Source organism: Pristiophorus japonicus, unplaced genomic scaffold, assembly GCF_044704955.1.
Source record: "Pristiophorus japonicus isolate sPriJap1 unplaced genomic scaffold, sPriJap1.hap1 HAP1_SCAFFOLD_480, whole genome shotgun sequence".
In the NCBI taxonomy this organism is placed as follows: Eukaryota; Metazoa; Chordata; class Chondrichthyes; family Pristiophoridae; genus Pristiophorus; species Pristiophorus japonicus.
In genome coordinates this window covers 15,001-40,812 of record NW_027254385.1, presented here as the reverse complement: position 1 = coordinate 40,812, position 25,812 = coordinate 15,001, and the positions used below count along the sequence as shown (strand labels likewise).

At 54.9% G+C, this 25,812-nt stretch overlaps 1 protein-coding gene across 1 annotated transcript; it reads left to right on the top strand.

Annotated features, from left to right (window-relative positions):
- The first annotated feature begins 5,265 nt into the window (after nt 1–5,265).
- On the top strand, nt 5,266–15,391 carry LOC139253247 (endonuclease domain-containing 1 protein-like). The gene is made up of 2 exons (XM_070873466.1): nt 5,266–5,787; nt 14,127–15,391. The coding sequence occupies exons 1-2, from the start codon at nt 5,482–5,484 to the stop codon at nt 14,736–14,738; spliced, it is 918 nt and encodes a 305-aa protein (XP_070729567.1). The 5' UTR covers nt 5,266–5,481; the 3' UTR covers nt 14,739–15,391.
- Nucleotides 15,392–25,812: the final 10,421 nt, after the last annotated feature.

The following is a 25,812-nucleotide window of genomic DNA, read 5'->3' as shown; positions in this document are numbered from 1 at the left end:
AGGACATGTTGTTGTCTCTCGAAGCTCCCTTGGCACCCCCTCCCCCTCCCAGCTGCTCCACAGATGGCCGACATCAATCAACGTCCCCTGTTTCCCTCTTCAATCCGTCGCCCCGCGCCAGCAGGCTCGGACGCGACGCAGGGCGACCGTTTCCCAGGGCTGCCGGCGGAACCCAACCCGCCGCGGGGACAGGGGCAGGTCAGAGGTGGCTCGGCTGGGGGGGAAGGGGAGCCAGGGCGGAGACCATCACAATCGCGGCCAGCCCACCCCCCCTCGGAATCGAGGCGGGCTGGCTCCCACTCCTCAAGGCGAGGCCTTCGCTGGCCGAACAGCCCCGATACGGGAACCACAGTCCCCCCACCACCCCCCCCCTCCCCCCGTCACACGAGGGACAGATAGTCGATGAGGGGAAGGGGGGGGAGTGTGGGGACTGGTTTGCCGCACGCTCCTTCCGCTGCCTGTTGTATCTCGTCGCCAATATCGGCCCTTTGTTGAGAGGAGGCTCCCGAGGTTTGGGAATCGGTCCGCGCGTTGCCCAGGGCCGAGCACGTGGGCCTCGATGACGGCCCCCCGACAGCACCAAACCTGCCCCAACCTGCCCCCGAAAGACCCGTCTCTGCGATTTTCCTTTGCAGACCAATGATACAGCCAGGTCCGAGACACTCACACAGTACTGAGGGAGCGCTGTCGGAGGGGCAGTCCTGAGGGAGCGCTGTCGGAGGGGCAGTCCTGAGGGAGCGCTGTCGGAGGGGCAGTACTGAGGGAGCGCTGTCGGAGGGGCAGTACTGAGGGAGCCCCGCACTGTCGGAGGGGCAGTACTGAGGGAGCGCTGTCGGAGGGGCAGTACTGAGGGAGCGCTGTCGGAGGGGCAGTACTGAGGGAGCCCCGCACTGTCGGAGGGGCAGTACTGAGGGAGCGCTGTCGGAGGGGCAGTACTGAGGGAGCGCTGTCGGAGGGGCAGTACTGAGGGAGCCCCGCACTGTCGGAGGGGCAGTACTGAGGGAGTGCCGCACTGTCGGAGGGGCAGTACTGAGGGAGCCCCGCACTGTCGGAGGGGCAGTACTGAGGGAGCCCCGCACTGTCGGAGGGGCAGTACTGAGGGAGCCCCGCACTGTCGGAGGGGCAGTACTGAGGGAGCCCCGCACTGTCGGAGGGGCAGTACTGAGGGAGCACCGCACTGTCGGAGGGGCAGTACTGAGGGAGTGCCGCACTGTCGGAGGGGCAGTACTGAGGGAGCCCCGCACTGTCGGAGGGGCAGTACTGAGGGAGCGCCGCACTGTCAGAGGGGCAGTACTGAGGGAGTGCCGCACTGTCGGAGGGGCAGTACTGAGGGAGCCCCGCACTGTCAGAGGGGCAGTACTGAGGGAGTGCCGTACTGTCGGAGGGGCAGTACTGAGGGAGTGCCGTACTGTCGGAGGGGCAGTACTGAGGGAGTGCCGCACTGTCGGAGGAGCAGTACTGAGGGAGCGCCGCACTGTCGGAGGGGCAGTACTGAGGGAGTGCCGTACTGTCGGAGGGGCAGTACTGAGGGAGCCCCGCACTGTCGGAGGGGCAGTACTGAGGGAGTGCCGTACTGTCGGAGGGGCAGTACTGGGGGAACCCCGTACTGTCGCAGGGGCAGTACTGAGGGAGTTGTTTGGAGGGAGAGTGTGCGAAATGATTTTCAGATGGGTTTGATATACTGTTCTTGACTCAAGGAGCCACGTTTCCTGTTATGCTGCTGTCAAGCCAAATGTCTCTTAATGACACATGGGCAGTGTGTTAAAGTAATCTCTGTTTCAAAAACAACACTGTTCTCCGAGGTCTGCAAACAATTAGCGATGTGTTAGAGAACGTCCAGGAACAATAACCCTCTCAGCACCTCTCGAAACTTAGCACAGAGTTACAGTGAGGGGTGTGGGGTATATCAGTGTTACAGTGAGGGGTGTGGGGTATATCAGTGTTACAGTGAGGGGTGTGGGGTATATCAGAGTTACAGTGAGGGGTGTGGGGTACATCAGTGTTACAGTGAGGGGTGTGGGGTATATCAGTGTTACAGTGAGGGGTGTGGGGTATATCAGTGTTACAGTGAGGGGTGTGGGGTATATCAGTGTTACAGTGAGGGGTGTGGGGTATATCAGTGTTACAGTGAGGGGTGTGGGGTATATCAGTGTTACAGTGAGGAGTGTGGGGTATATCAGTGTTACAGTGAGGAGTGTGGGGTATATCAGTGTTACAGTGAGGGGTGTGGGGTATATCAGTGTTACAGTGAGGGGTGTGGGGTATATCAGTGTTACAGTGAGGAGTGTGGGGTATATCAGTGTTACAGTGAGGGGTGTGGAGTATATCAGTGTTACAGTGAGGGGTGTGGGGTATATCAGTGTTACAGTGAGGGGTGTGGGGTATATCAGTGTTACAGTGAGGGGTGTGGGGTATATCAGTGTTACAGTGAGGAGTGTGGGGTATATCAGTGTTACAGTGAGGGGTGTGGGGTATATCAGTGTTACAGTGAGGGGTGTGGGGTATATCAGTGTTACAGTGAGGGGTGTGGGATATATCAGTGTTACAGTGAGGGATGTGGGGTATATCAGTGTTACAGTGAGGGGTGTGGGGTATATCAGTGTTACAGTGAGGAGTGTGGGGTATATCAGTGTTACAGTGAGGGGTGTGGGGTATATCAGTGTGTTACAGTGAGGGGTGTGGGGTATATCAGTGTTACAGTGAGGGGTGTGGGGTATATCCATGTTACAGTGAGGGTGTGGGGTATATCAGTGTTACAGTGAGGGGTGTGGGGTATATCGGTGTTACAGTGAGGGGTGTGGGGTATATCAGTGTTACAGTGAGGGGTGCGGGGTATATCAGTGTTACAGTGAGGGGTGTGGGGTATATCAGTGTTACAGTGAGGGGTGTGGGGTATATCAGTGTTACAGTGAGGGGTGTGGGGTATATCAGTGTTACAGTGAGGGGTGTGGGGTATATCAGTGTTACAGTGAGGAGTGTGGGGTATATCAGTGTTACAGTGAGGGGTGTGGGGTATATCAGTGTTACAGTGAGGGGTGTGGGGTATATCAGTGTTACAGTGAGGGGTGTGGGGTATATCAGTGTTACATTGAGGGGTGTGGGGTATATCAGTGAGGGGTGTGGGGTATATCAGTGAGGGGTATGGGGTATATCAGTGTTACAGTGAGGGGTGTGGGGTATATCAGTGTTACAGTGAGGGGTGTGGGGTATATCAGTGAGGGGTGTGGGGTATATCAGTGTTACAGTGAGGGGTGTGGGGTATATCAGTGTTACAGTGAGGGGTGTGGGGTATATCAGTGTTACAGTGAGGGGTGTGGGGTATATCAGTGTTACAGTGAGGGGTGTGGGGTATATCAGTGTTACAGTGAGGGGTGTGGGGTATATCAGTGTTACAGTGAGGGTGTGGGGTATATCGGTGTTACAGTGAGGGGTGTGGGGTATATCAGTGTTACAGTGAGGGGTGTGGGGTATATCAGTGTTACAGTGAGGGGTGTGGGGTATATCAGTGTTACAGTGAGGGGTGTGGGGTATATCAGTGTGACAGTGAGGGGTGTGGGGTATATCAGTGTGTTACAGTGAGGGGTGTGGGGTATATCAGTGTTACAGTGAGGGGTGTGGGGTATATCAGTGTTACAGTGAGGGGTGTGGGGTATATCAGTGTTACAGTGAGGGGTGTGGTGTATATCAGTGTTACAGTGAGGGGTGTGGTGTATATCAGTGTTACAGTGAGGGGTGTGGGGTATATCAGTGTTACAGTGAGGGGTGTGAGGTATATCAGTGTTACAGTGAGCGGTGTGGGGTATATCAGTGAAGTGGTGCGGGGTATATCAGTGAGGGGTGTGGGGTATATCAGTGAAGGGGTGCGGGGTATATCAGTGAGGGGTGTGGGGTATATCAGTGAAGGATTGCGGGGTATATCAGTGAAGGGGTGCGGGGTATATCAGTGAAGGGGTGCGGGGTATATCAGTGAAGGGGTGCGGGGTATATCAGTGAAGGGTTGCGGGGTATATCAGTGAAGGGTTGCGGGGTATATCAGTGAAGGGGTGCGGGGTGTATCAGTGAGGGGTGCGGGGTATATCAGTGAAGGGGTGCGGGGTATATCAGCGAGGGGTGCGGGGTATATCAGTGAAGGGGTGCGGGGTATATCAGTGAAGGGGTGCGGGGTATATCAGTGAAGTGGTGCGGGGTATATCAGTGAAGGGGTGCGGGGTATATCAGTGAAGGGGTACGGGGTATATCAGTGAAGGGGTGCGGGGTATATCAGCGAGGGGTGCGGGGTATATCAGTGAAGGGGTGCGGGGTATATCAGTGAAGGGGTGCAGGATATATCAGCGAGGGGTGCGGGGTATATCAGTGAAGGGGTGTGGGCTATATCAGTGAAGGGGTGCGGGGTATATCAGTGAAGGGGTGCAGGATATATCAGCGAGGGGTGTGGGGTATATCAGTGAAGGGGTGCGGGGTATATTAGTGTTACAATGAGGGGTGCGGGGTATATCAGTGAAGTGGTGCGGGGTATATCAGTGAAGGGGTGCGGGGTATATCAGTGAAGGGGTGCAGGATATATCAGCGAGGGGTGCGGGGTATATCAGCGAGGGGTGCGGGGTATATCAGTGAAGGGGTGCGGGGTATATTAGTGTTACAGTGAGGGGTGCGGGGTATATCAGTGAAGGGGTGCGAGGTATATCAGTGAAGGGGTGCAGGATATATCAGTGAAGGGGTGCGGGGTATATCAGTGAAGTGGTGCGGGGTATATCAGTGAAGGGTTGCGGGGTGTATCAGTGAAGGGGTGCAGGATATATCAGTGAAGGGGTGCGGGGTATATCAGTGAAGGGGTGCGGGGTATATCAGTGAAGGGGTGCGGGGTATATCAGTGAAGGGGTACGGGGTATATCAGTGAGGGGTGCGGGGTATATCAGTGAAGGGGTACGGGGTATATCAGTGAAGGGGTGCGGGGTATATCAGTGAAGGGGTGCGGGGTATATCAGTGAAGTGGTGCGGGGTATATCAGTGAAGGGGTGCGGGGTATATCAGTGAGGGGTGCGGGGTATATCAGTGAAGGGGTACGGGGTATATCAGTGAAGGGGTGCGGGGTATATCAGTGAAGTGGTGCGGGGTATATCAGTGAAGGGGTGCGGGGTATATCAGTGAAGGGGTGCGGGGTATATCAGTGAAGGGGTGCGGGGTATACCAGCGGTGCGGTGTATACCAGCGGTGCGGGGGGAGCAGGGCTCAGCTTTGAGCGACTCTCCGCGCGCAGGGTGTTAAGCCTCTCTGCAGACCCCTGTTCCCTGCCAAAGGTGACGACACACTTGGCTGAATGTCCGCCGTGGTAAATCCCCTGCTCCGGGCGTGCGTGACTCCTGTCTGTCGATCAGAACCAGCTGCCTGTGGTCTAGGACGGCCAGCATTGTGAGCGGGACACACAGACACAGACACACACAGACAGACGCAGTCCCGGGCTCCGGAGACCCTCCGAAGACCATGTCTTGCCCCTCGGCCCTGCTGCTTCTCCTCGGCTTCCTCGCCCGCGGCCGCGGCGATGTGGTGGGCCGCCACCAGTCGCTGCCCGAGTGCCGGGCGTTCTTCCACCAGGGCGAGCCACCCTCCGGCTTTGTCGGCCCCTCTCAGAGCCACCTGTGCCAGCGGCTGGACGGCAAGGCGTACTACGCCACGCTCTTTGACCGGGCTGGCCGCCTGCCTGTGTATTCGGCGTTTGTCTACAAGCACAAGGCGCAGGGCGATGTCAGACAGAAGGGCGTCGACCGCACTTGGAAATACGAGCCTCAGGTCAGTCTGTCCGGCGAGGGTTGCGCGGGGGGCAGGGGGGGAGCAGGAAGCGAGCAGGGGATGGGAGTAAGCGGGTCTCGAACGTGCCGTTTATGACCCGCAAACCAAATCCTCCTTCTTCAATCGCTGCAGTCCCGAGCTCGCAGGATGAAGGCGCTCCCGCTCAGTGTGTGGGTGTGTGTGTGAGACTCGGAAGGGGGAACACACAGGAGGTTGATAGCTTTCCCTTGCCCCCGGCCAACGCCCCGTGTCACCTTGACGGCAGGCAAACCCAAAACCCTTGGCCGGCGCCAGCCAGAAAGGGACCAGAGGACCCAAGCTCAAGCCCGACGGCCAGAGGACACGGACAGTGTTCCCACTGGGGCGATAGTGGGGGTGGGGAGGGGGAGGAACTGAACACAGCCGCAATAACAAGGGAAGATAATGGGACAGAAGGCGGATAGATCCTCTGGACCCTGATGGCTTGCATCGAGGGGGTGTCTGAACATAGAAACATATTAAATAGGTGAAGGCTATTCGACCCTTCGAGCCTGCACCGCCATTCAATAAGATCACGGCTCACCGTTTCATCAGTACCCCTTTCCCGCTTTCTCTCCATAACCCCTGACCCCTTGAGCTGTAAGTCCCATATCTAACTCCCTCTAACTATAAGTCCCATATCTAACTCCCTCTAACCGTAAGCCCCATATCTAACTCCCTCTAACTGTAAGTCCCATATCTAACTCCCTCTAACTGTAAGTCCCATATCTAACTCCCTCTAACTGTAAGTCCCATATCTAACTCCCTCTAACTGTAAGTCCCACATCTAACTCCCTCTAACTGTAAGTCCCATATCTAACTCCCTCTAACTATAAGTCCCATATCTAACTCCCTCTAACTGTAAGTCCCATATCTAACTCCCTCTAACTATAAGTCCCATATCTAACTCCCTCTAACTGTAAGTCCCATATCTAACTCCCTCTAAATGTAAGTCCCATATCTAACTCCCTCTAACTGTAAGTCCCATATCTAACTCCCTCTAACTATAAGTCCCATATCTAACTCCCTCTAACTGTAAGTCCCATATCTAACTCCCTCTAACTATAAGTCCCATATCTAACTCCCTCTAATTGTAAGTCCCATATCTAACTCCCTCTAAATGTAAGTCCCATATCTAACTCCCTCTAACTGTAAGTCCCATATCTAACTCCCTCTAACTATAAGTCCCATATCTAACTCCCTCTAACTATAAGTCCCATATCTAACTCCCTCTAATTGTAAGTCCCATATCTAACTCCCTCTAACTGTAAGTCCCATATCTAACTCCCTCTAATTGTAAGTCCCATATCTAACTCCCTCTAAATGTAAGTCCCATATCTAACTCCCTCTAAATGTAAGTCCCATATCTAACTCCCTCTAACTGTAAGTCCCATATCTAACTCCCTCTAACTATAAGTCCCATATCTAACTCCCTCTAACTATAAGTCCCATATCTAACTCCCTCTAACTGTAAGTCCCATATCTAACTCCCTCTAACCGTAAGTCCCATATCTAACTCCCTCTAACTGTAAGTCCCATATCTAACTCCCTCTAACTATAAGTCCCATATCTAACTCCCTCTAACTATAAGTCCCATATCTAACTCCCTCTAATTGTAAGTCCCATATCTAACTCCCTCTAACTATAAGTCTCATATCTAACTCCCTCTAACTGTAAGTCCCATATCTAACTCCCTCTAATTGTAAGTCCCATATCTAACTCCCTCTAAATGTAAGTCCCATATCTAACTCCCTCTAAATGTAAGTCCCATATCTAACTCCCTCTAACTGTAAGTCCCATATCTAACTCCCTCTAACTGTAAGTCCCATATCTAACTCCCTCTAACTATAAGTCCCATATCTAACTCCCTCTAACTGTAAGTCCCATATCTAACTCCCTCTAATTGTAAGTCCCATATCTAACTCCCTCTAAATGTAAGTCCCATATCTAACTCCCTCTAAATGTAAGTCCCATATCTAACTCCCTCTAACTGTAAGTCCCATATCTAACTCCCTCTAACTATAAGTCCCATATCTAACTCCCTCTAACTGTAAGTCCCATATCTAACTCCCTCTAACTGTAAGTCCCATATCTAACTCCCTCTAACTATAAGTCCCATATCTAACTCCCTCTAACTGTAAGTCCCATATCTAACTCCCTCTAACCGTAAGTCCCATATCTAACTCCCTCTAACTGTAAGTCCCATATCTAACTCCCTCTAACTATAAGTCCCATATCTAACTCCCTCTAACTATAAGTCCCATATCTAACTCCCTCTAATTGTAAGTCCCATATCTAACTCCCTCTAACTATAAGTCTCATATCTAACTCCCTCTAACTGTAAGTCCCATATCTAACTCCCTCTAATTGTAAGTCCCATATCTAACTCCCTCTTATTATAAGTCCCATATCTAACTCCCTCTAACTGTAAGTCCCATATCTAACTCCCTCTAACTGTAAGTCCCATATCTAACTCCCTCTAACTGTAAGTCCCATATCTAACTCCCTCTAACTGTAAGTCCCATATCTAACTCCCTCTAACTGTAAGTCCCATATCTAACTCCCTCTAACTGTAAGTCCCATATCTAACTCCCTCTAACTGTAAGTCCCATATCTAACTCCCTCTAACTGTAAGTCCCATATCTAACTCCCTCTAACTGTAAGTCCCATATCTAACTCCCTCTAATTGTAAGTCCCATATCTAACTCCCTCTAACTGTAAGTCCCATATCTAACTCCCTCTAACCGTAAGCCCCATATCTAACTCCCTCTAACTGTAAGTCCCATATCTAACTCCCTCTAACTGTAAGTCCCATATCTAACTCCCTCTAACTGTAAGTCCCATATCTAACTCCCTCTAACTGTAAGTCCCATATCTAACTCCCTCTAACTATAAGTCTCATATCTAACTCCCTCTAACTGTAAGTCCCATATCTAACTCCCTCTAACCGTAAGTCCCATATCTAACTCCCTCTAACTGTAAGTCCCATATCTAACTCCCTCTAACCGTAAGTCCCATATCTAACTCCCTCTAACCGTAAGTCCCATATCTAACTCCCTCTAACTGTAAGTCCCATATCTAACTCCCTCTAACTATAAGTCTCATATCTAACTCCCTCTAACTGTAAGTCCCATATCCAACTCCCTCTAATTGTAAGTCCCATATCTAACTCCCTCTAACTGTAAGTCCCATATCTAACTCCCTGTAACTATAAGTCCCATATCTAACTCCCTCTAACTGTAAGTCTCATATCTAACTCCCTCTAACTGTAAGTCCCATATCTAACTCCCTCTAACTATAAGTCCCATATCTAACTCCCTCTAACTGTAAGTCCCATATCTAACTCCCTCTAACTGTAAGTCCCATATCTAACTCCCTCTAACTGTAAGTCCCATATCTAACTCCCTCTAACTGTAAGTCCCATATCTAACTCCCTCTAACACTCTCTATATTTACACACGCTCCCTCACTCTCTATATTTACACACGCTCCCTCACTCTCTATATTTACACACCCTCCCTCACTCTCTATATTTACACACGCTCCCTCACTCTCTATATTTACACACGCTCCCTCACTCACTATATTTACACACGCTCCCTCACTCTCTATATTTACACACGCTCCCTCACTCACTATATTTACACACGCTCCCTCACTCACTATATTTACACACGATCCCTCACTCACTATATTTACACACGCTCCTTCACTCATTATATTTACACACGCTCCCTCACACTATATTTACACACGCTCCCTCTTTGCACCTCCCCTTTTCCTAATCTGTCACCATTCAGATAATAGTCTGTCTCTCTGTTTTTACCACCAAAGTGGATAACCTCACATTTATCCACATTATACTTCATCTGCCATGCATTTGCCCACTCACCTAACCTATCCAAGTCGCTCTGCAGCCTCACAGCATCCTCCTCGCAGCTCACACTGCCACCCAACTTAGTGTCATCCGCAAATTTGGAGATACTACATTTAATCCCCTCATCTAAATCATTAATGTACAGTGTAAACAGCTGGGGCCCCAGCACAGAACCTTGCGGTACCCCACTAGTCACTGCCTGCCATTCTGAAAAGTACCCATTTACTCCTACTCTTTGCTTCCTGTCTGACAACCAGTTCTCAATCCACGTCAGCACACTACCCCCAATCCCATGTGCTTTAACTTTGCACATCAATCTCTTGTGTGGGACCTTGTCGAACGCCTTCTGAAAGTCCAAATATACCACATCAACTGGTTCTCCCTTATCCACTCTACTGGAAACATCCTCAAAAAATTCCAGAAGATTTGTCAAGCATGATTTCCCTTTCACAAATCCATGCTGACTTGGACCTATCATGTCACCTCTTTCCAAATGCACTGCTATGACATCCTTAATAATTGATTCCATCATTTTACCCACTACCGATGTCAGGCTGACCGGTCTATAATTCCCTGTTTTCTCTCTCCCTCCTTTTTTAAAAAGTGGGGTTACATTGGCTACCCTCCACTCCATAGGAACTGATCCAGAGTCAATGGAATGTTGGAAAATGACTGTCAACGCATCCACTATTTCCAAGGCCACCTCCTTAAGTACTCTGGGATGCAGTCCATCAGGCCCTGGGGATTTATCGGCCTTCAATCCCATCAATTTCCCCAACACAATTTCCCGGCTAATAAGGATTTCCCTCAGTTCCTCCTCCTTACTAGACCCCCCGACCCCTTTTATAACCGGAAGGTTGTTCGTGTCCTCCTTCGTGAATACTGAACCAAAGTACTTGTTCAATTGGTCTGCCATTTCTTTGTTCCCCGTTATGACTTCCCCTGATTCTGACTGCAGGGGACCTACGTTTGTCTTTACTAACCTTTTTCTCTTTACATACCTATAGAAACTTTTGCAATCCGTCTTAATGTTCCCTGCAAGCTTCTTCTCGTACTCCATTTTCCCTGCCCCAATCAAACCCTTTGTCCTCCTCTGCTGAGTTCTAAATTTCTCCCAGTCCCCGGGTTCGCTGCTATTTCTGGCCAATTTGTATGCCACTTCCTTGGCTTTAATACTATCCCTGATTTCCCTTGATAGCCACGGTTGAGCCACCTTCCCTTTTTTATTTCTATGCCAGACAGGAATGTACAATTGTTGTAGTTCATCCATGCGGTCTCTAAATGTCTGCCATTGCCCATCCACAGTCAACCCCTTAAGTATCATTAGCCAATCTATCTTAGCCAATTCATGCCTCATACCTTCAAAGTTACCCTTCTTTAAGTTCTGGACCATGGTCTCTGAATTAACTGCTTCATTCTCCATACCAACGGGTCCTTTTCAGAACTAGAGGGGTGCCGCAGGGCTCAGTGCTGGGACCCCAGCTATTTACAAGATACATCAATGATTTGGACGAAGGAAATTGAGTGTAACATCTCCAAGTTGGCGGATGACACTAAGCTGGGTGGCGGTGTTGAGCTGCGAGGAGGATGCTAAGAGGCTGCAGGGTGACTTGGACAGGTTAGGCGAGTGGGCAAAGGCGTGGCAGATGCAGTTTAGTGCGGGTAAATGTGAGATGATCCACTTTGGGGGCAAAAACGCGAATATTATCTGAATGGCGGCAGATTAGGAAAAGGGGTGAGGGTGCAACGAGACCTGGGTTCCCCCTTTATGCACCCTGTTGTTCATTACATCCTCCAATCAATCGATCGAGCGGGCGGCTTGCTCCCGGAAGGTGTCGAGCTTCTCGAGAGTCGTCAGAGCTGCAGTTCCTCCAGGGGGCGAGAGTGGGAGAGCGTTCCCTCACACTCCGGACTTGTGCCGTGTAGAAAGGTGGAAAGGGGTTGTGAAGGGGGGGGAGTCAGGAGGTGAGACGCTCGCCACAGAATACCCAGCCTCCGACCCGCTCTCGTACCCAGGGTATTTATGTGGTCTGGTCCGTCGAGGTTTCTGGTCAATGGTGATTGATGGTGGGGGGGGGTTTGGGCCGATGGTAATGTCAAAGGGGGCAGTGGTTAGACAGAGAAACATGGAAAATAGGAGCAGGAGTTGGCCATTGGGTCCTTCGAGCCTGCCCCACCATTCAATAAGATCATGGGCTGACCATTCACCTCAGTAACCCCTTTCCTGCTTTCTCTCCATAACCCCCTTGATCCCTTTAGCCGTAAGCCCCACATCTAACTCCCTCTCGAATATATCCAACGAACTGGCCCCCAACAACTTTCTGTGGTAGAGAATTCCACAGGTTCACCACTCTCTGGGTGAAGGAGTTTCTCCTCATCTCGGTCCTAAATGGCCGACCCCCTTATCCTTCGACTGTGTGAGCCCCCTGGTCTTCCCCCAACATCCACTGGTTGCTCCCTTGTCCGCTCCATTAGTTGCATCCTCAAAAAATTCCAGAAGATTTGTCAAACATGATTTCCCTAAAGGGGGAACCAGTAGATGTGGTATATTGGGATTTCCAGAAGACATTTGACAAAGTACCACATGAAAGTTTACTGCACAAGCTAAAAGCTCACGGGGTTGGGGGGTTAATATATTAGCCTGGATAGAGGATCGGCTAACGAACGGAGAACAGAGAGCCGGGATAAATGGTTCATTCGCTGGTTGGCAACCAGTGACGAGTGGGGCTGCCGCAGGGATCAGTGCTGGGGCCCCAGCTATTTACAATCCACATGAACGACTTGGAAGAGGGGACTGAGTGTCACGTGGCCAAGTTTGCTGACCATACAAAGATGGGAGGAGAAGCCATGTGTGAGGAGGACACACAAACTCTGCAAAAGGACATCGACCGGCTCAGGGAGTGGGGCACAAATTTGTCCGATGGAGTATAATGTGGGAAAGTGCGAGGTCACGCACTTTGGCAGACAAACAATCAAAGAGTGAGTTATTATTTGAACGGGAGAAAGATTACAAAGTGCGGCAGTACAGCGGGACCTGGGGATTACTTGTGCATGAAACACAAAAGGTTAGTACGCAGGTACAGCAAGTGATCAGGAAGGGCCAATGGTATAGAAACATAGACAATAGGAGCAGGAGTCGGCCATTGGGTCCTTCGAGCCTGCCCCACCATTCAATAAGATCACGGCTGATCGAATGACCCTAACCCTAACCCTAATCCCTCAGTACCCCTTTCCTGCTTTCTCTCCATAACCCCCTGATCCCTTTAGCCGTAAGCCCCACATCTAACTCCCTCTCGAATATCTCCAACCAATTGGCCCTCAACTACTCTCTGCGGTAGAGAATTCCACAGGTTCACCACTCTCTGGGTGAAGGAGTCTCTCCTCATCTCGGTCCTAAATGGCTTAACCCCTTATCCTCAGACTGTGTGAGCCCCCTGGTTCTGGACTTCCCCAACATCGGGAACATTCTTCCCGCATCTAACCTGTCGCGTCCCGTCAGAATTTGACATGTTTCTATGAGATGCCCCCCTCTCATCCTTCTGAACTCCAGTGAATACAAGCCCAGTTGATCCAGTCTCTCCTCATATGTCAGTCCCACCATCCCGGGAATCAGTCTGGTGAACCTTCGCTGCACTCCCTCAATCGCAAGAACGTCCTTCCTCAGGTTAGGAGACCAATCGCTTGTTGGACATAGTCATTGCCTGGCACTTGTGTGGAGCGATTATTGCTGGCTAATTATCAGCTCAAGCCGAAATGACGTCCAGATCTTGCTGCATGTGGGCACGGAGTGACTCGTTATCTGCTGGGGCCGAGTGTCCGATTAATGTCTCTCGCCCCTCTGAGTCACAAGGTTGTGGGTTCGAGTCCCACTCCAGGGACTCGAGCACAAATTAAATACAGGCTGACTCTCCCAGTAGGGTACTGAGGGAGCCCCGCACTGTCGGAGGGGCAGTACTGAGGGAGCCCCGCACTGTCGGAGGGGCAGTACTGAGGGAGCCCCGCACTGTCGGAGGGGCAGTACTGAGGGAGCCCCGTACTGTCGGAGGGGCAGTACTGAGGGAGCCCCGCACTGTCGGAGGGGCAGTACTGAGGGAGTGCCGCACTGTCGGAGGAGCAGTACTGAGGGAGCCCCGCACAGTCGGAGGGGCAGTACTGAGGGAGTGCCGTACTGTCGGAGGGGCAGTACTGAGGGAGTGCCGCACTGTCAGAGGGGCAGTACTGAGGGAGCCCCGCACTGTCGGAGGGGCAGAACTGCAGCACTATCTGGCTCACTGTCACACTGCTGTTTGTGGGAGCTTGCTGTGCACAAGACCAATAATTTGGCCGTAAACGTGTCGGTGCTTGTGAAAGGGCGCTATATAAATGAATATCTTTCTGTCTCTCCCTCCCTTCCCCCCCCCCTCCCCCCCCCCAACCCGCCTTCCCCCGAATTCCCCTCCTGCAGCTGGGCGACCCACGAGCGGACGGCAACATGAGGGCCATCTCGACCGAGGCCTTGCGGGATCCTGCTGTGCTGCGGAGCCAGGCGGTGGGTGGGGGCGCGGGTGCCTACCCCATGCGGCTGGGGGCGGAGGGCACCACCTACGTGCGGGGGCTGCTGAGCCCCTCCCGCTTCGGGGGCAGCCGCGCGGCTCGCTCCTCCGCCTACAGCGTGACCAACGCGGTCGCTTACCCGCGAAGATTCCACCACGCCAGCTGGAAGCCGGCAATGCAGCGGGTGGCCCGCCAGGTGGAGGAGGTGTGCGGAGGGCAGCGGGTGTACATGGTGGCGGGGTCCGTGCGGGGGCAGCGGGGGCGGGAGTCCTGGGCCCCGGCCAAGGGCAAAGGCCGGGCGGCCATCCCTGTCAACCTGTGGATGGCCTACTGCTGTGAAAACGGAGCCAGCGGAGCGACGGTCGGGAGATGCGGAGATTCAAGGCCACCCGCCCTGCCCTCGCTCAATCTGGCCCCGGGAACCGCCCAGGAGTTCGGGGTGGGGGAACTGGAGGCAGCGCTGACGCAGTACCTGGCGCACGGCACGGTGCAGATCTTCAAGGGAGGGTGCGCCCCTCTCTAGCCCGGAAAACCCCCCCGAGAAATTTCGCCCCCTCTCTAGCCCGGAAAACCTGGGCAATTTCTCCGCAGAGATTTTCTCCTCCCGCGCTGTGGGGGGGGGGGGAGAGAGAGGGAGAGAGTTGACATATTTTCTCCATGAACCCCACCCACCACCAAACTCCAAAGGATGCTCCCCCCCCCCCACCCCACCCTAAACCCTGGGACTGCAACCCCTCTCTATCCCGGAAAACCTGGGCAATTTCTCCGCAGAGATTTTCTCCTCCCGCGCTGTGGGGGGGGGGGGGGAGAGAGAGGGAGAGAGTTGACATATTTTCTCCATGAACCCCACCCCACCACCCACCACCAAACTCCAAAGGATGCTCCCCCCCCCACCCCACCCTAAACCCTGGGACTGCACCCCCTCTCTAGCCCGGAAAACCCGGGATATTTCAACGCTCTCCGTCACGGTAACGGGGAGAGATTTTCCCCCCCCCCCCGCACGCGGGGAGGGAGGTTGATGGTGTTTACATAATACTCTCCGCAACCCCCCCCCATCACCGCCCCCAAACACTGGGACTACACCCCTCACGAATAGATGCTGCTCATCGCTTAACCAATCATAACGTTATCACTCACTGAATGTCACGCTTCTAATAAAGTTAATCGAAGCAAAAATGATTGATCGTATTGGTTTTTCATTGTGTAAGGATGTCTCACTCTCTCTCTGTGTCTCTCTCTCTCTGTCTCTCTCTCTCTCTGTCCATCTCTCTCTCTCTCTGTCTCACTCTCTCTCTGTCCATCTCTCTCTCTCTCTGTCTCTCTCTGTCCATCTCTCTCTCTCTCTCTCTGTCTCTCTCTCTCTCTCTCTGTCTCACTCTCTCTCTGTCCATCTCTCTCTCTGTCTCTGTCTCTCTCTCTCTGTCTCACTCTCTCTCTGTCCATCTCTCTCTCTGTCTCTGTCTCTCTCTCTCTGTCTCACTCTCTCTCTGTCCATCTCTCTCTCTGTCTCTGTCTCTCTCTCTCTGTCTCACTCTCTCTCTCTCTGTCTCACTCTCTCTGTCTCTCTCCATCTCTCTCTCTCTCTCTCTTTCTCTCCCCCTCTCTCTCTCCGTCTCTTTCTCTCTCTCCTTTGCTTCTGACGAACTCAAATCCAGAGAAGGACTCACACGATGTCCCACCCTGTCTTCCTGAGCCCCTGTAGCAACATATTCACACACAATTTCAACACCGATAAATGTGAGGTATTACACTTGGAGCACCGTGCACAGTTCTGGTCTCCATATACCTTGGGTTAGACCACACTGGGAGCTCCGTGCACAGTTCTGGTCTCCATATACCTTGGGTTAGACCACACTGGGAGCACCGTGTACACAGTTCTGGTCTCCATATACCTGGGTTAGACCACACTGGGAGCACCGTGCACAGTTCTGGTCTCCATATACTGGGTTAGACCACACTGGGAGCACCGTGTACACAGTTCTGCTCTCCATATACCTGGGTTAGACCACACTGGGAGCCCCGTGCACAGTTCTGGTCTCCATATACCTGGGTTTAGACCACACTGGGAGCCCCGTGCACACAGTTCTGGTCTCCATATACTGGGTTAGACCACACTGGGAGTCCCGTGCACACAGTTCTGCTCTCCATATACCTGGTTTAGACCACACTGGGAGCACTGTGCACAGTTCTGGTCTCCATATACCTGGGTTAGACCACACTGGGAGCCCCGTGCACAGTTCTGGTCTCCATATACCTGGGTGAGACCACACTGGGAGCCCCGTGCACACAGTTCTGGTCTCCATATACCTGGTTTAGACCACACTGGGAGCACTGTGCACAGTTCTGGTCTCCATATACCTGGGTTAGACCACACTGGGAGCACCGTGTACACAGTTCTGGTCTCCATATACCTGGGGTTAGACCACACTGGGAGCACCGTGTACACAGTTCTGCTCTCCATATACCTGGGTTAGACCACACTGGGAGCACCGTGTACACAGTTCTGCTCTCCATATACCTGGGTTAGACCACACTGGGAGCACCGTGTACACAGTTCTGCTCTCCATATACCTGGGTGAGACCACACTGGGAGCACCGTGTACACAGTTCTGCTCTCCATATACCTGGGTTAGACCACACTGGGAGCCCCGTGCACACAGTTCTGGTCTCCATATACCTGGGTGAGACCACACTGGGAGCCCCGTGCACACAGTTCTGCTCTCCATATACCTGGGTTAGACCACACTGGGAGCACTCCGCATTCCAATCCCTCCAGTCTGGTTTCCGTCCCTGCCTCAGGACCGAAACGGCTCTCATCGAGGTCACGAGTGACATCCTTGGTGGCTGTGACAGAGGCAAACGATCTCTCCTCATCTTTCTGGACCAGTCTGCAGCCTTTGACACAGTTGACATTGTCCGCACGTTCCCCCCGCCCCCCAGACACGAGACTCCCCAAAGCGAGCGCTCGACTCGGAACTCCTTCACGGGCCAGCGAGCCAATGGTGGGGGGCAGAGGGAACCCCCTCAAAGCCTCCCCGACACAGTGCAACATCCCCACCGACACCTGGGAGTCCCCCCGGCCCAAAGACCAGTCCGCCCTAAGTGCAGGAAATGCATCCGGGAGGGCGTTGAGCACCTCGCATCTCGTCGCCAATTGCGTGCAGGAACCGAGCGCAGGCAGCGGAAGGAGCGTGCGGCAAACCAGTCCCCACACCCTCCCCCCTTTCCCTCAACGGCTATCTGTCCCTCGTGTGACAGGGGGGGGGGGGACTGTGGTTCCCGTATCGGGCTGTTCGGCCACCGAAGGCCTCGCGTTACGAGTGGAAGCGAGCCTGCCTCGATTCCGAGGGGCTGCCTACGAGGATGACCGACTCCATCCTCCTCCACCGCCTCCCTGCCATCGCCCAGCTGGGTGGGACTGCACTCGCCTGGGTCCATTCTTATCTATCTGATCGTAGCCAGAGAACCTCCTGCAAGAACAGAAGGAGGGGAGGGGAGGGGAGGGGAGAGGAGGGGAGGAGAGAGAGGGGAGGGAGGGGAGGGGAGAGAGAGAGGGAGGGGAGAGAGGGGAGGGAGGGGAGGGGAGAGAGAGAGGGAGGGGAGGGGAGAGAGAGAGGGAGGGGAGGGGAGAGAGGGGAGGGAGGGGAGAGAGAGAGGGAGGGGAGAGAGGGAGGGGAGGGGAGAGAGGGGAGGGAGGGGAGGGGAGAGAGAGAGGGAGGGGAGGGGAGAGAGGGGAGGGGAGGGAGAGAGAGAGGGAGGGGAGAGAGGGAGGGGAGGGGAGAGAGGGGAGGGAGGGGAGGGGAGAGAGAGAGGGAGGGGAGGGGAGAGAGAGAGGGAGGGGAGGGGAGAGAGGGGAGGGGAGGGGAGAGAGAGAGGGAGGGGAGAGAGGGAGGGGAGGGGAGAGAGAGAGGGAGGGGAGGGGAGAGAGGGAGGGGAGGGGAGAGAGGGGAGGGGAGAGGAGAGAGAGGGAGGGAGGGGAGAGAGGGAGGGGAGGGGAGAGAGAGAGGGAGGGGAGAGAGGGAGGGGAGGGGAGAGAGAGAGGGAGGGGAGAGAGGGAGGGGAGGGGAGAGAGAGAGGGAGGGGAGAGAGGGAGGGGAGGGGAGAGAGAGAGGGAGGGGAGAGAGGGAGGGGAGGGGAGAGAGAGAGGGAGGGGAGAGAGGGAGGGGAGGGGAGAGAGGGAGGGGAGGGGAGAGAGGGGAGGGGAGGGGAGAGAGAGAGGGAGGGGAGGGGAGAGAGAGAGGGAGGGGAGAGAGGGAGGGGAGGGGAGAGAGAGAGGGATGGGAGGGGAGAGAGGGAGGGAGGGGAGGGGACGGAGGTCTTGCCTTGATCCCAGGGGCTCCGAGACCCTTCTCTGGGACCCCCGGGATTGAGGAAGACGAGGGGAATGGAGGGCGAGGGAGGGGAGGACGAGGGAACTCTCGCCTCGATCGTTGGGGCTCCGAGACCCTTCTCTGGGACCCCCGGGAGCGGGGAAGATGAGGGAATGGAGGGTGAGGGAGGGGAGGACGAGGGAACTCTCGCCTCGCTCGCTGGGGCTCCGAGACCCTTCTCTGGGACCCCCGGGAGCGGGGAAGACGAGGGAATGGAGGGTGAGGGAGGGGAGGACGAGGGAACTCTCGCCTCGCTCGCTGGGGCCCCGAGACCCTTCTCTGGGACCCCCGCGATCGAGGGAGGACGAGGGAACTCTCGCCTCGCTCGCTGGGGCCCCAAGACCCTTCTCTGGGACCCCCGCGATCGAGGGAGGACGAGGGAATGGAGGGTGAGGGAGGGGAAGACGAGGGAACTCTCGCCTCGCTCGCTGGGGCCCCGGGACCCTTCTCTGGGAGCGGGCAGGACGAGGGAGCGGAGGGCCAGGGAGCGGAGGGCCAGGGAGGTCTCGCCTTGTCACCCCAGCCTCCTGCAGCTCTGTGCCAGTGGCGGCCCAACCGTTACCTCAGCCTCCGGCACGGAGCCCCCCGGCCCGTTCGAGCGCGCTGTCTGTGGCCTGTCGTACGCCGAGCTGCCTTTGCACCAGCCGTTCCACACCGGACACAACCCTTACAGTACAGCGGGACCCGGGGGTTACTTGTACGTGAAACACAAAAGGTTAGTACGCAGGTACAGCAAGTGATCAGGAAGGGCCAATGGTATCTTGGCCTTTATTGCAAAGGGGGATGGAGTATAAAAGCGGGGAAGTCTTGCTTACAGTTTATACAGGGGTATTGGTGAGGCCACACCTGGAGTACTGCGTGCACAGTTCTGCTCTCCGTATTCACGAAAGGACACACTCGCGTTGGAGGCCGTTCAGAGAAGGTTCACTCGGTCGATTCCGGGGATGAGGGGGGTTGGACTTATGAGGAAAGGTTGAGGAGGTTGGGGGGCCCCTCTACTCATTGGAGTTCAGAAGAATGCGAGGCGACCTTATCGAGAGGCGTACGATTACGAGGTGGATGCAGAGAGGATGTTTCCACTGATGGCGGGGTCGTCTTAGGGAGAACGAGTATGGGAGGCTGTGTCTGAGAGGTGGGGTACAATTTTGTTCGTACCCAAGGAAGGATATATTTGCCATCGAGGGAGTGTAGTGATGGGGGGGGAGACTAGAACTAGGGGGGGCATGGTCTTAGAATAAGGGGCCGCCCATTTAAAACTGAGATGAGGAGGAACTTCTTCTCTCGGAGGGTTGTAAATCTGTGGAACTCGCTGCCTCAGAGAGCTGTGGGAGCCGGGACATTGAATCTATTTAAGGCGGAGATGTTAAACGATAAGGGGGTAAGGGGGCGGGGAAGTGGAGCTGGGTCCACGATCGGATCAGCCCACGGTCGTATTAAATGGCGGAGCAAGGCTCGAGGGGCCGAATGGCCCACTCCTGCTCCTGTTTCTGATGTTCTTAAGACCAGTCCCTCAAACCCACCATGGTCTACAGGGCTGTAGTGATACACTGCCCTCCTGTATGGCCCAGAGACACGGACCGTGTACAGTAGATACCTCAAACCCACCACCGAGCCCATGGTCTACAGGGCTGTAGTGATACACTCCCTCCTGTATGGCCCAGAGACACGGACCGTGTACAGTAGACACCTCAAACCCACCACCGAGCCCATGGTCTACAGGGCTGTAGTGATACACTCCCTCCTGTATGGCCCAGAGACACGGACCGTGTACAGTAGATACCTCAAACCCACCACCGAGCCCATGGTCTACAGGGCTGTAGTGATACACTGCCCTCCTGTATGGCCCAGAGACACGGACCGTGTACAGTAGATACCTCAAACCCACCACCGAGCCCATGGTCTACAGGGCTGTAGTGATACCCCGCCCTCCTGTATGGCCCAGAGACATGGACCGTGTACAGTAGATACCTCAAACCCACCACCGAGCCCATGGTCTACAGGGCTGTAGTGATACCCTGCCCTCCTGTATGGCCCAGAGACACGGACCGTGTACAGTAGATATCTCAAACCCACCACCGAGCCCATGGTCTACAGGGCTGTAGTGATACACTCCCTCCTGTATGGCCCAGAGACACGGACCGTGTACAGTAGATACCTCAAACCCACCACCGAGCCCATGGTCTACAGGGCTGTAGTGATACCCTGCCCTCCTGTATGGCCCAGAGACACGGACCGTGTACAGTAGATACCTCAAACCCACCACCGAGCCCATGGTCTACAGGGCTGTAGTGATACCCCGCCCTCCTGTATGGCCCAGAGACATGGACCGTGTACAGTAGATACCTCAAACCCACCACCGAGCCCATGGTCTACAGGGCTGTAGTGATACCCTGCCCTCCTGTATGGCCCAGAGACACGGACCGTGTACAGTAGATATCTCAAACCCACCACCGAGCCCATGGTCTACAGGGCTGTAGTGATACACTCCCTCCTGTATGGCCCAGAGACACGGACCGTGTACAGTAGATACCTCAAACCCACCACCGAGCCCATGGTCTACAGGGCTGTAGTGATACACTCCCTCCTGTATGGCCCAGAGACACGGACCGTGTACAGTAGACACCTCAAACCCACCACCGAGCCCATGGTCTACAGGGCTGTAGTGATACACTCCCTCCTGTATGGCCCAGAGACACGGACCGTGTACAGTAGATACCTCAAATCCACCACCGAGCCCATGGTCTACAGGGCTGTAGTGATACAATCCTTCCTGTATGGCCCAGAGACACGGACCGTGTACAGTAGATACCTCAAATCCACCACCGAGCCCATGGTCTACAGGGCTGTAGTGATACACTCCCTCCTGTATGGCCCAGAGACACGGACCGTGTACAGTAGGTACCTCAAACCCACCACCGAGCTCATGGTCTACAGGGCTGTAGTGATACACTCCCTCCTGTATGGCCCAGAGACACGGACCGTGTACAGTAGATACCTCAAATCCACCACCGAGCCCATGGTCTACAGGGCTGTAGTGATACCCCGCCCTCCTGTATGGCCCAGAGACACGGACCGTGTACAGTAGATACCTCAAACCCACCACCGAGCCCATGGTCTACAGGGCTGTAGTGATACCCTGCCCTCCTGTATGGCCCATAATGTTCATTAAAAGTTACCAAATCACCCTTTTGTTCCAGAAACAACCTGTCACACTTGATCAGCAAATGCAAGACTGGCTACAAAAACGTTGAAACTGGTGGCTAAAAGCCGTCCTGTCCATCCGCGGCCCGCCTCGGAATCGAGGCAGGCTCGCTTCCACGCTTAACGCGAGGCCTTCGGTGGCCGAACAGCCCGATACGGGAACCACAGTCCCCCCCCCCCGCTCTGTCACACGAGGGGACAGATAGCCGTCGAGGGAAAGGGGGGAGGGTGTGGGGACTGGTTACCCGCACGCTGCCCTGCGCTCGGTCTCCCCGCACGCAATTGGCGACGAGACTCGAGGTGCTCAGCGCCCCTCCCGGGATGCACTCCCTCCGCTCGGGGGCGGGACTGGTCTTTGGGCCGGGGGGGGGACTCCCAGGGTGTGGGTGGGGGATGTTGCACTGTGTCGGGGAGGGGGCTTTGAGGGTGTGGTCCCTTGTAACGTTCCCTCTGCCCCCCGCCTTTGGGGCCGTGAAGGAGTTCCGAGTCGAGCGCTCGCTTTGGGGAGTCTCGTGTCTGGGGGGCGGGGGGAACGTGTGGACAATGTGGCCCTGCCCAGCGGAGCCGGTCGAGTGTGGGTCAGTGCTTCGATGCTGGGGGGTGTTGGGTCTGGTCGAGGACGCTAACGTTGGTGTGTCTGTCCTCCCCGGGGGGGCGGATTTGTGGGATCTCGCGGAGACAGCGTTGGTGGTATCTCTCCAGCGACTTGAGGTGTCTACTGTACACGGTCCGTGTCTCTGGGCCATACAGGAGGGCAGTGTATCACTACAGCCCTGTAGACCATGGGCTCGGTGGTGGGTTTGAGGTATCTACTGTACACGGTCCGTGTCTCTGGGCCATACAGGAGGGCGGGGTATCACTACAGCCCTGTAGACCATGGGCTCGGTGGTGGGTTTGAGGTATCTACTGTACACGGTCCGTGTCTCTGAGCCATACAGGAGGGCAGGGTATCACTACAGCCCTGTAGACCATGAGCTCGGTGGTGGGTTTGAGGTATCTACTGTACACGGTCCGTGTCTCTGAGCCATACAGGAGGGAGTGTATCACTACAGCCCTGTAGACCATGGGCTCGGTGGTGGGTTTGAGGTATCTACTGTACACGGTCCGTGTCTCTGGGCCATACAGGAGGGAGTGTATCACTACAGCCCTGTAGACCATGGGTTCGGTGGTGGGTTTGAGGTATCTACTGTACACGGTCCGTGTCTCTGGGCCATACAGGAGGGCGGGGTATCACTACAGCCCTGTAGACCATGGGCTCGGTGGTGGGTTTGAGGTATCTACTGTACACGTTCCGTGTCTCTGGGCCATACAGGAGGGCGGGGTATCACTACAGCCCTGTAGACCATGGGCTCGGTGGTGGGTTTGAGGTATCTACTGTACACGGTCCGTGTCTCTGGGCCATACAGGAGGGCAGGGTATCACTACAGCCCTGTAGACCATGGGCTCGGTGGTGGGTTTGAGGTATCTACTGTACACGGTCCGTGTCTCTGGGCCATACAGGAGGGCAGGGTATCACTACAGCCCTGTAGACCATGGGCTCGGTGGTGGACTTGAGGCGTCTACTGTACACGGTCCGTGTCTCTGGGCCATACAGGAGGGCAGTGTATCACTACAGCCCTGTAGACCATGGGCTCGGTGGTGGATTTGAGGTATCTACTGTACACGGTCCGTGTCTCTGGGCCATACAGGAGGGAGTGTATCACTAACGCCCTGGAAGCAAGTCTTCCTCGATTCGGAGGGAGCACCCTTTATGTTTGTGTTGCTCAAATTGTGCCATTAACAAGTCATTCGGTCTCCAAGTGTTGTGCCTTTTGTGAGTCAATCAGTGCTGCCTTACAAAGGATTCCCCTTTTGTTCTGCCCCTCTATCCCTCGCCTCTGGCCCTTCCCGAAACCTGTTCCACTTCTAATCTTCTCTGTCTCTCACGGAAGATCACTGCTCTGGAACAGCAACGATTACAGTGCCTTTATATAGCGTTTTAACAAAGTAGTAATGTCCACGGGAGCGTTTGCCAAACAGAATTCGAGCCCGAGCCACATCAGGAGATATTACGGGACAGGGGACCAGAAGCTGGGTCAGAGAGGCAGGTTTTCAGGAGCGTCTTAAAGGAGGAGAGAGAGAGAGGCGGAGAGGTTTAGGGAGGGAGTTCCAGAGCTTGGGGCCCCCAGGCAGCTGAAGGCACGGCCTCCGATGGTGGAGCGATGGGAATCGGGGGGTGCTCGAGAGGGCAGGATTGGAGGGGCGCAGAGATCTGGGAGGGTTACAGAGATAAGGAGGGGTGTAGGGGCTGGAGGTTACAGAGATAGGGAGGGGTGTAGGGGCTGGAGGTTACAGAGATAGGGAGGGGTGTAGGGGCTGGAGGTTACAGAGATAGGGAGGGGTGTAGGGGCTGGAGGTTACAGAGATAGGGAGGGGTGTAGGGGCTGGAGGTTACAGAGATAGGGAGGGGTGTAGGGGCTGGAGGTTACAGAGATAGGGAGGGGGTGTAGGGGCAGGAGGTTACAGAGATAGGGAGGGATGTAGGGGCTGGAGGTTACAGAGATAGGGAGGTGTGTAGGGGCTGGAGGGGGTTACAGAGATAGGGAGGGGTGTAGGAGGTTACAGAGATAGGGAGGGGTGTAGGGGCTGGAGGTTACAGAGATAGGGAGGGGTGTAGGGGCTGGAGGGGGTTACAGAGATAGGGAGGGGTGTAGGAGCTGGAGGTTACAGAGATAGGGAGGGGTGTAGGGGCTGGAGGAGGTTACAGAGATAGGGAGGGGTGTAGGGGCTGGAGGAGGTTACAGAGATAGGGAGGGGTGTAGGGGCTGGAGGTTACAGAGATAGGGAGGGGTGTAGGGGCTGGAGGTTACAGAGATAGGGAGGGGTGTAGAGGCTGGAGGTTACAGAGATAGGGAGGGGGTGTAGGGGCTGGAGGTTACAGAGATAGGGAGGGGTGTAGGGGCTGGAGGTTACAGAGATAGGGAGGGGTGTAGGGGCTGGAGGTTACAGAGATAGGGAGGGGTGTAGGGGCTGGAGGTTACAGAGATAGGGAGAGGTGTCGGGGCTGGAGGTTACAGAGATAGGGAGGGGTGTAGGGGCTGGAGGTTACAGAGATAGGGAGGGGTGTAGGGGCTGGAGGTTACAGAGATAGGGAGGGGTGTAGGGACTGGAGGTTACAGAGATAGGGAGGGGTGTAGGGACTGGAGGTTACAGAGATAGGGAGGGGTGTAGGGGCTGGAGGAGGTTACAGAGATAGGGAGGGGTGTAGGGGCTGGAGGTTACAGAGATAGGGAGGGGTGTAGGGGCTGGAGGAGGTTACAGAGATAGGGAGGGGTGTCGGGACTGGAGGTTACAGAGATAGGGAGGGATGTAGGGGCTGGAGGAGGTTACAGAGATAGGGAGGGGTGTCGGGACTGGAGGTTACAGAGATAGGGAGGGATGTAGGGGCTGGAGGAGGTTACAGAGATAGGGAGGGGTGTAGGAGCTGGAGGTTACAGAGATAGGGAGGGATGTAGGGGCTGGAGGAGGTTACAGAGATAGGGAGGGGTGTCGGGGCTGGAGGTTACAGAGATAGGGAGGGGTGTAGGTGCTGGAGGAGGTTACAGAGATAGGGAGGGGTTTAGGTGCTGGAGGAGGTTACAGAGATAGGGAGGGGTGTCGGGGCTGGAGGGGGTTACAGAGATAGGGAGGAGAGTACAGAGGGTGATGAGTGAGCGGGACTCGATGCGAGTTGGGACACAGCCGAGTTTTGGATCGTCTCCAGTTGACTTCGGGTCGAACGTGGGAGGCCAGGATTGTGTTGGAGCGGCCCGGTCTGGAGGTAACCGGGGGGCACGGACGAGGGCTTCTGCAGCGGAAGAGCTGAGGCACGGGGGCGGGTGCGGGAGACGGGTGATGTTACGCAGGTCGGAGCTAAAAGGCTAACTGTTAATGTTATTTCTAATTAATAACCGTGTCCAATTCTGGGAAACGCACTTCAGGAAGAATGTGAAGGCCTTCGAGAAGGTTAAGGGGGAGATTGAGCAGAAAGGTCGCCAACGTGTTGAC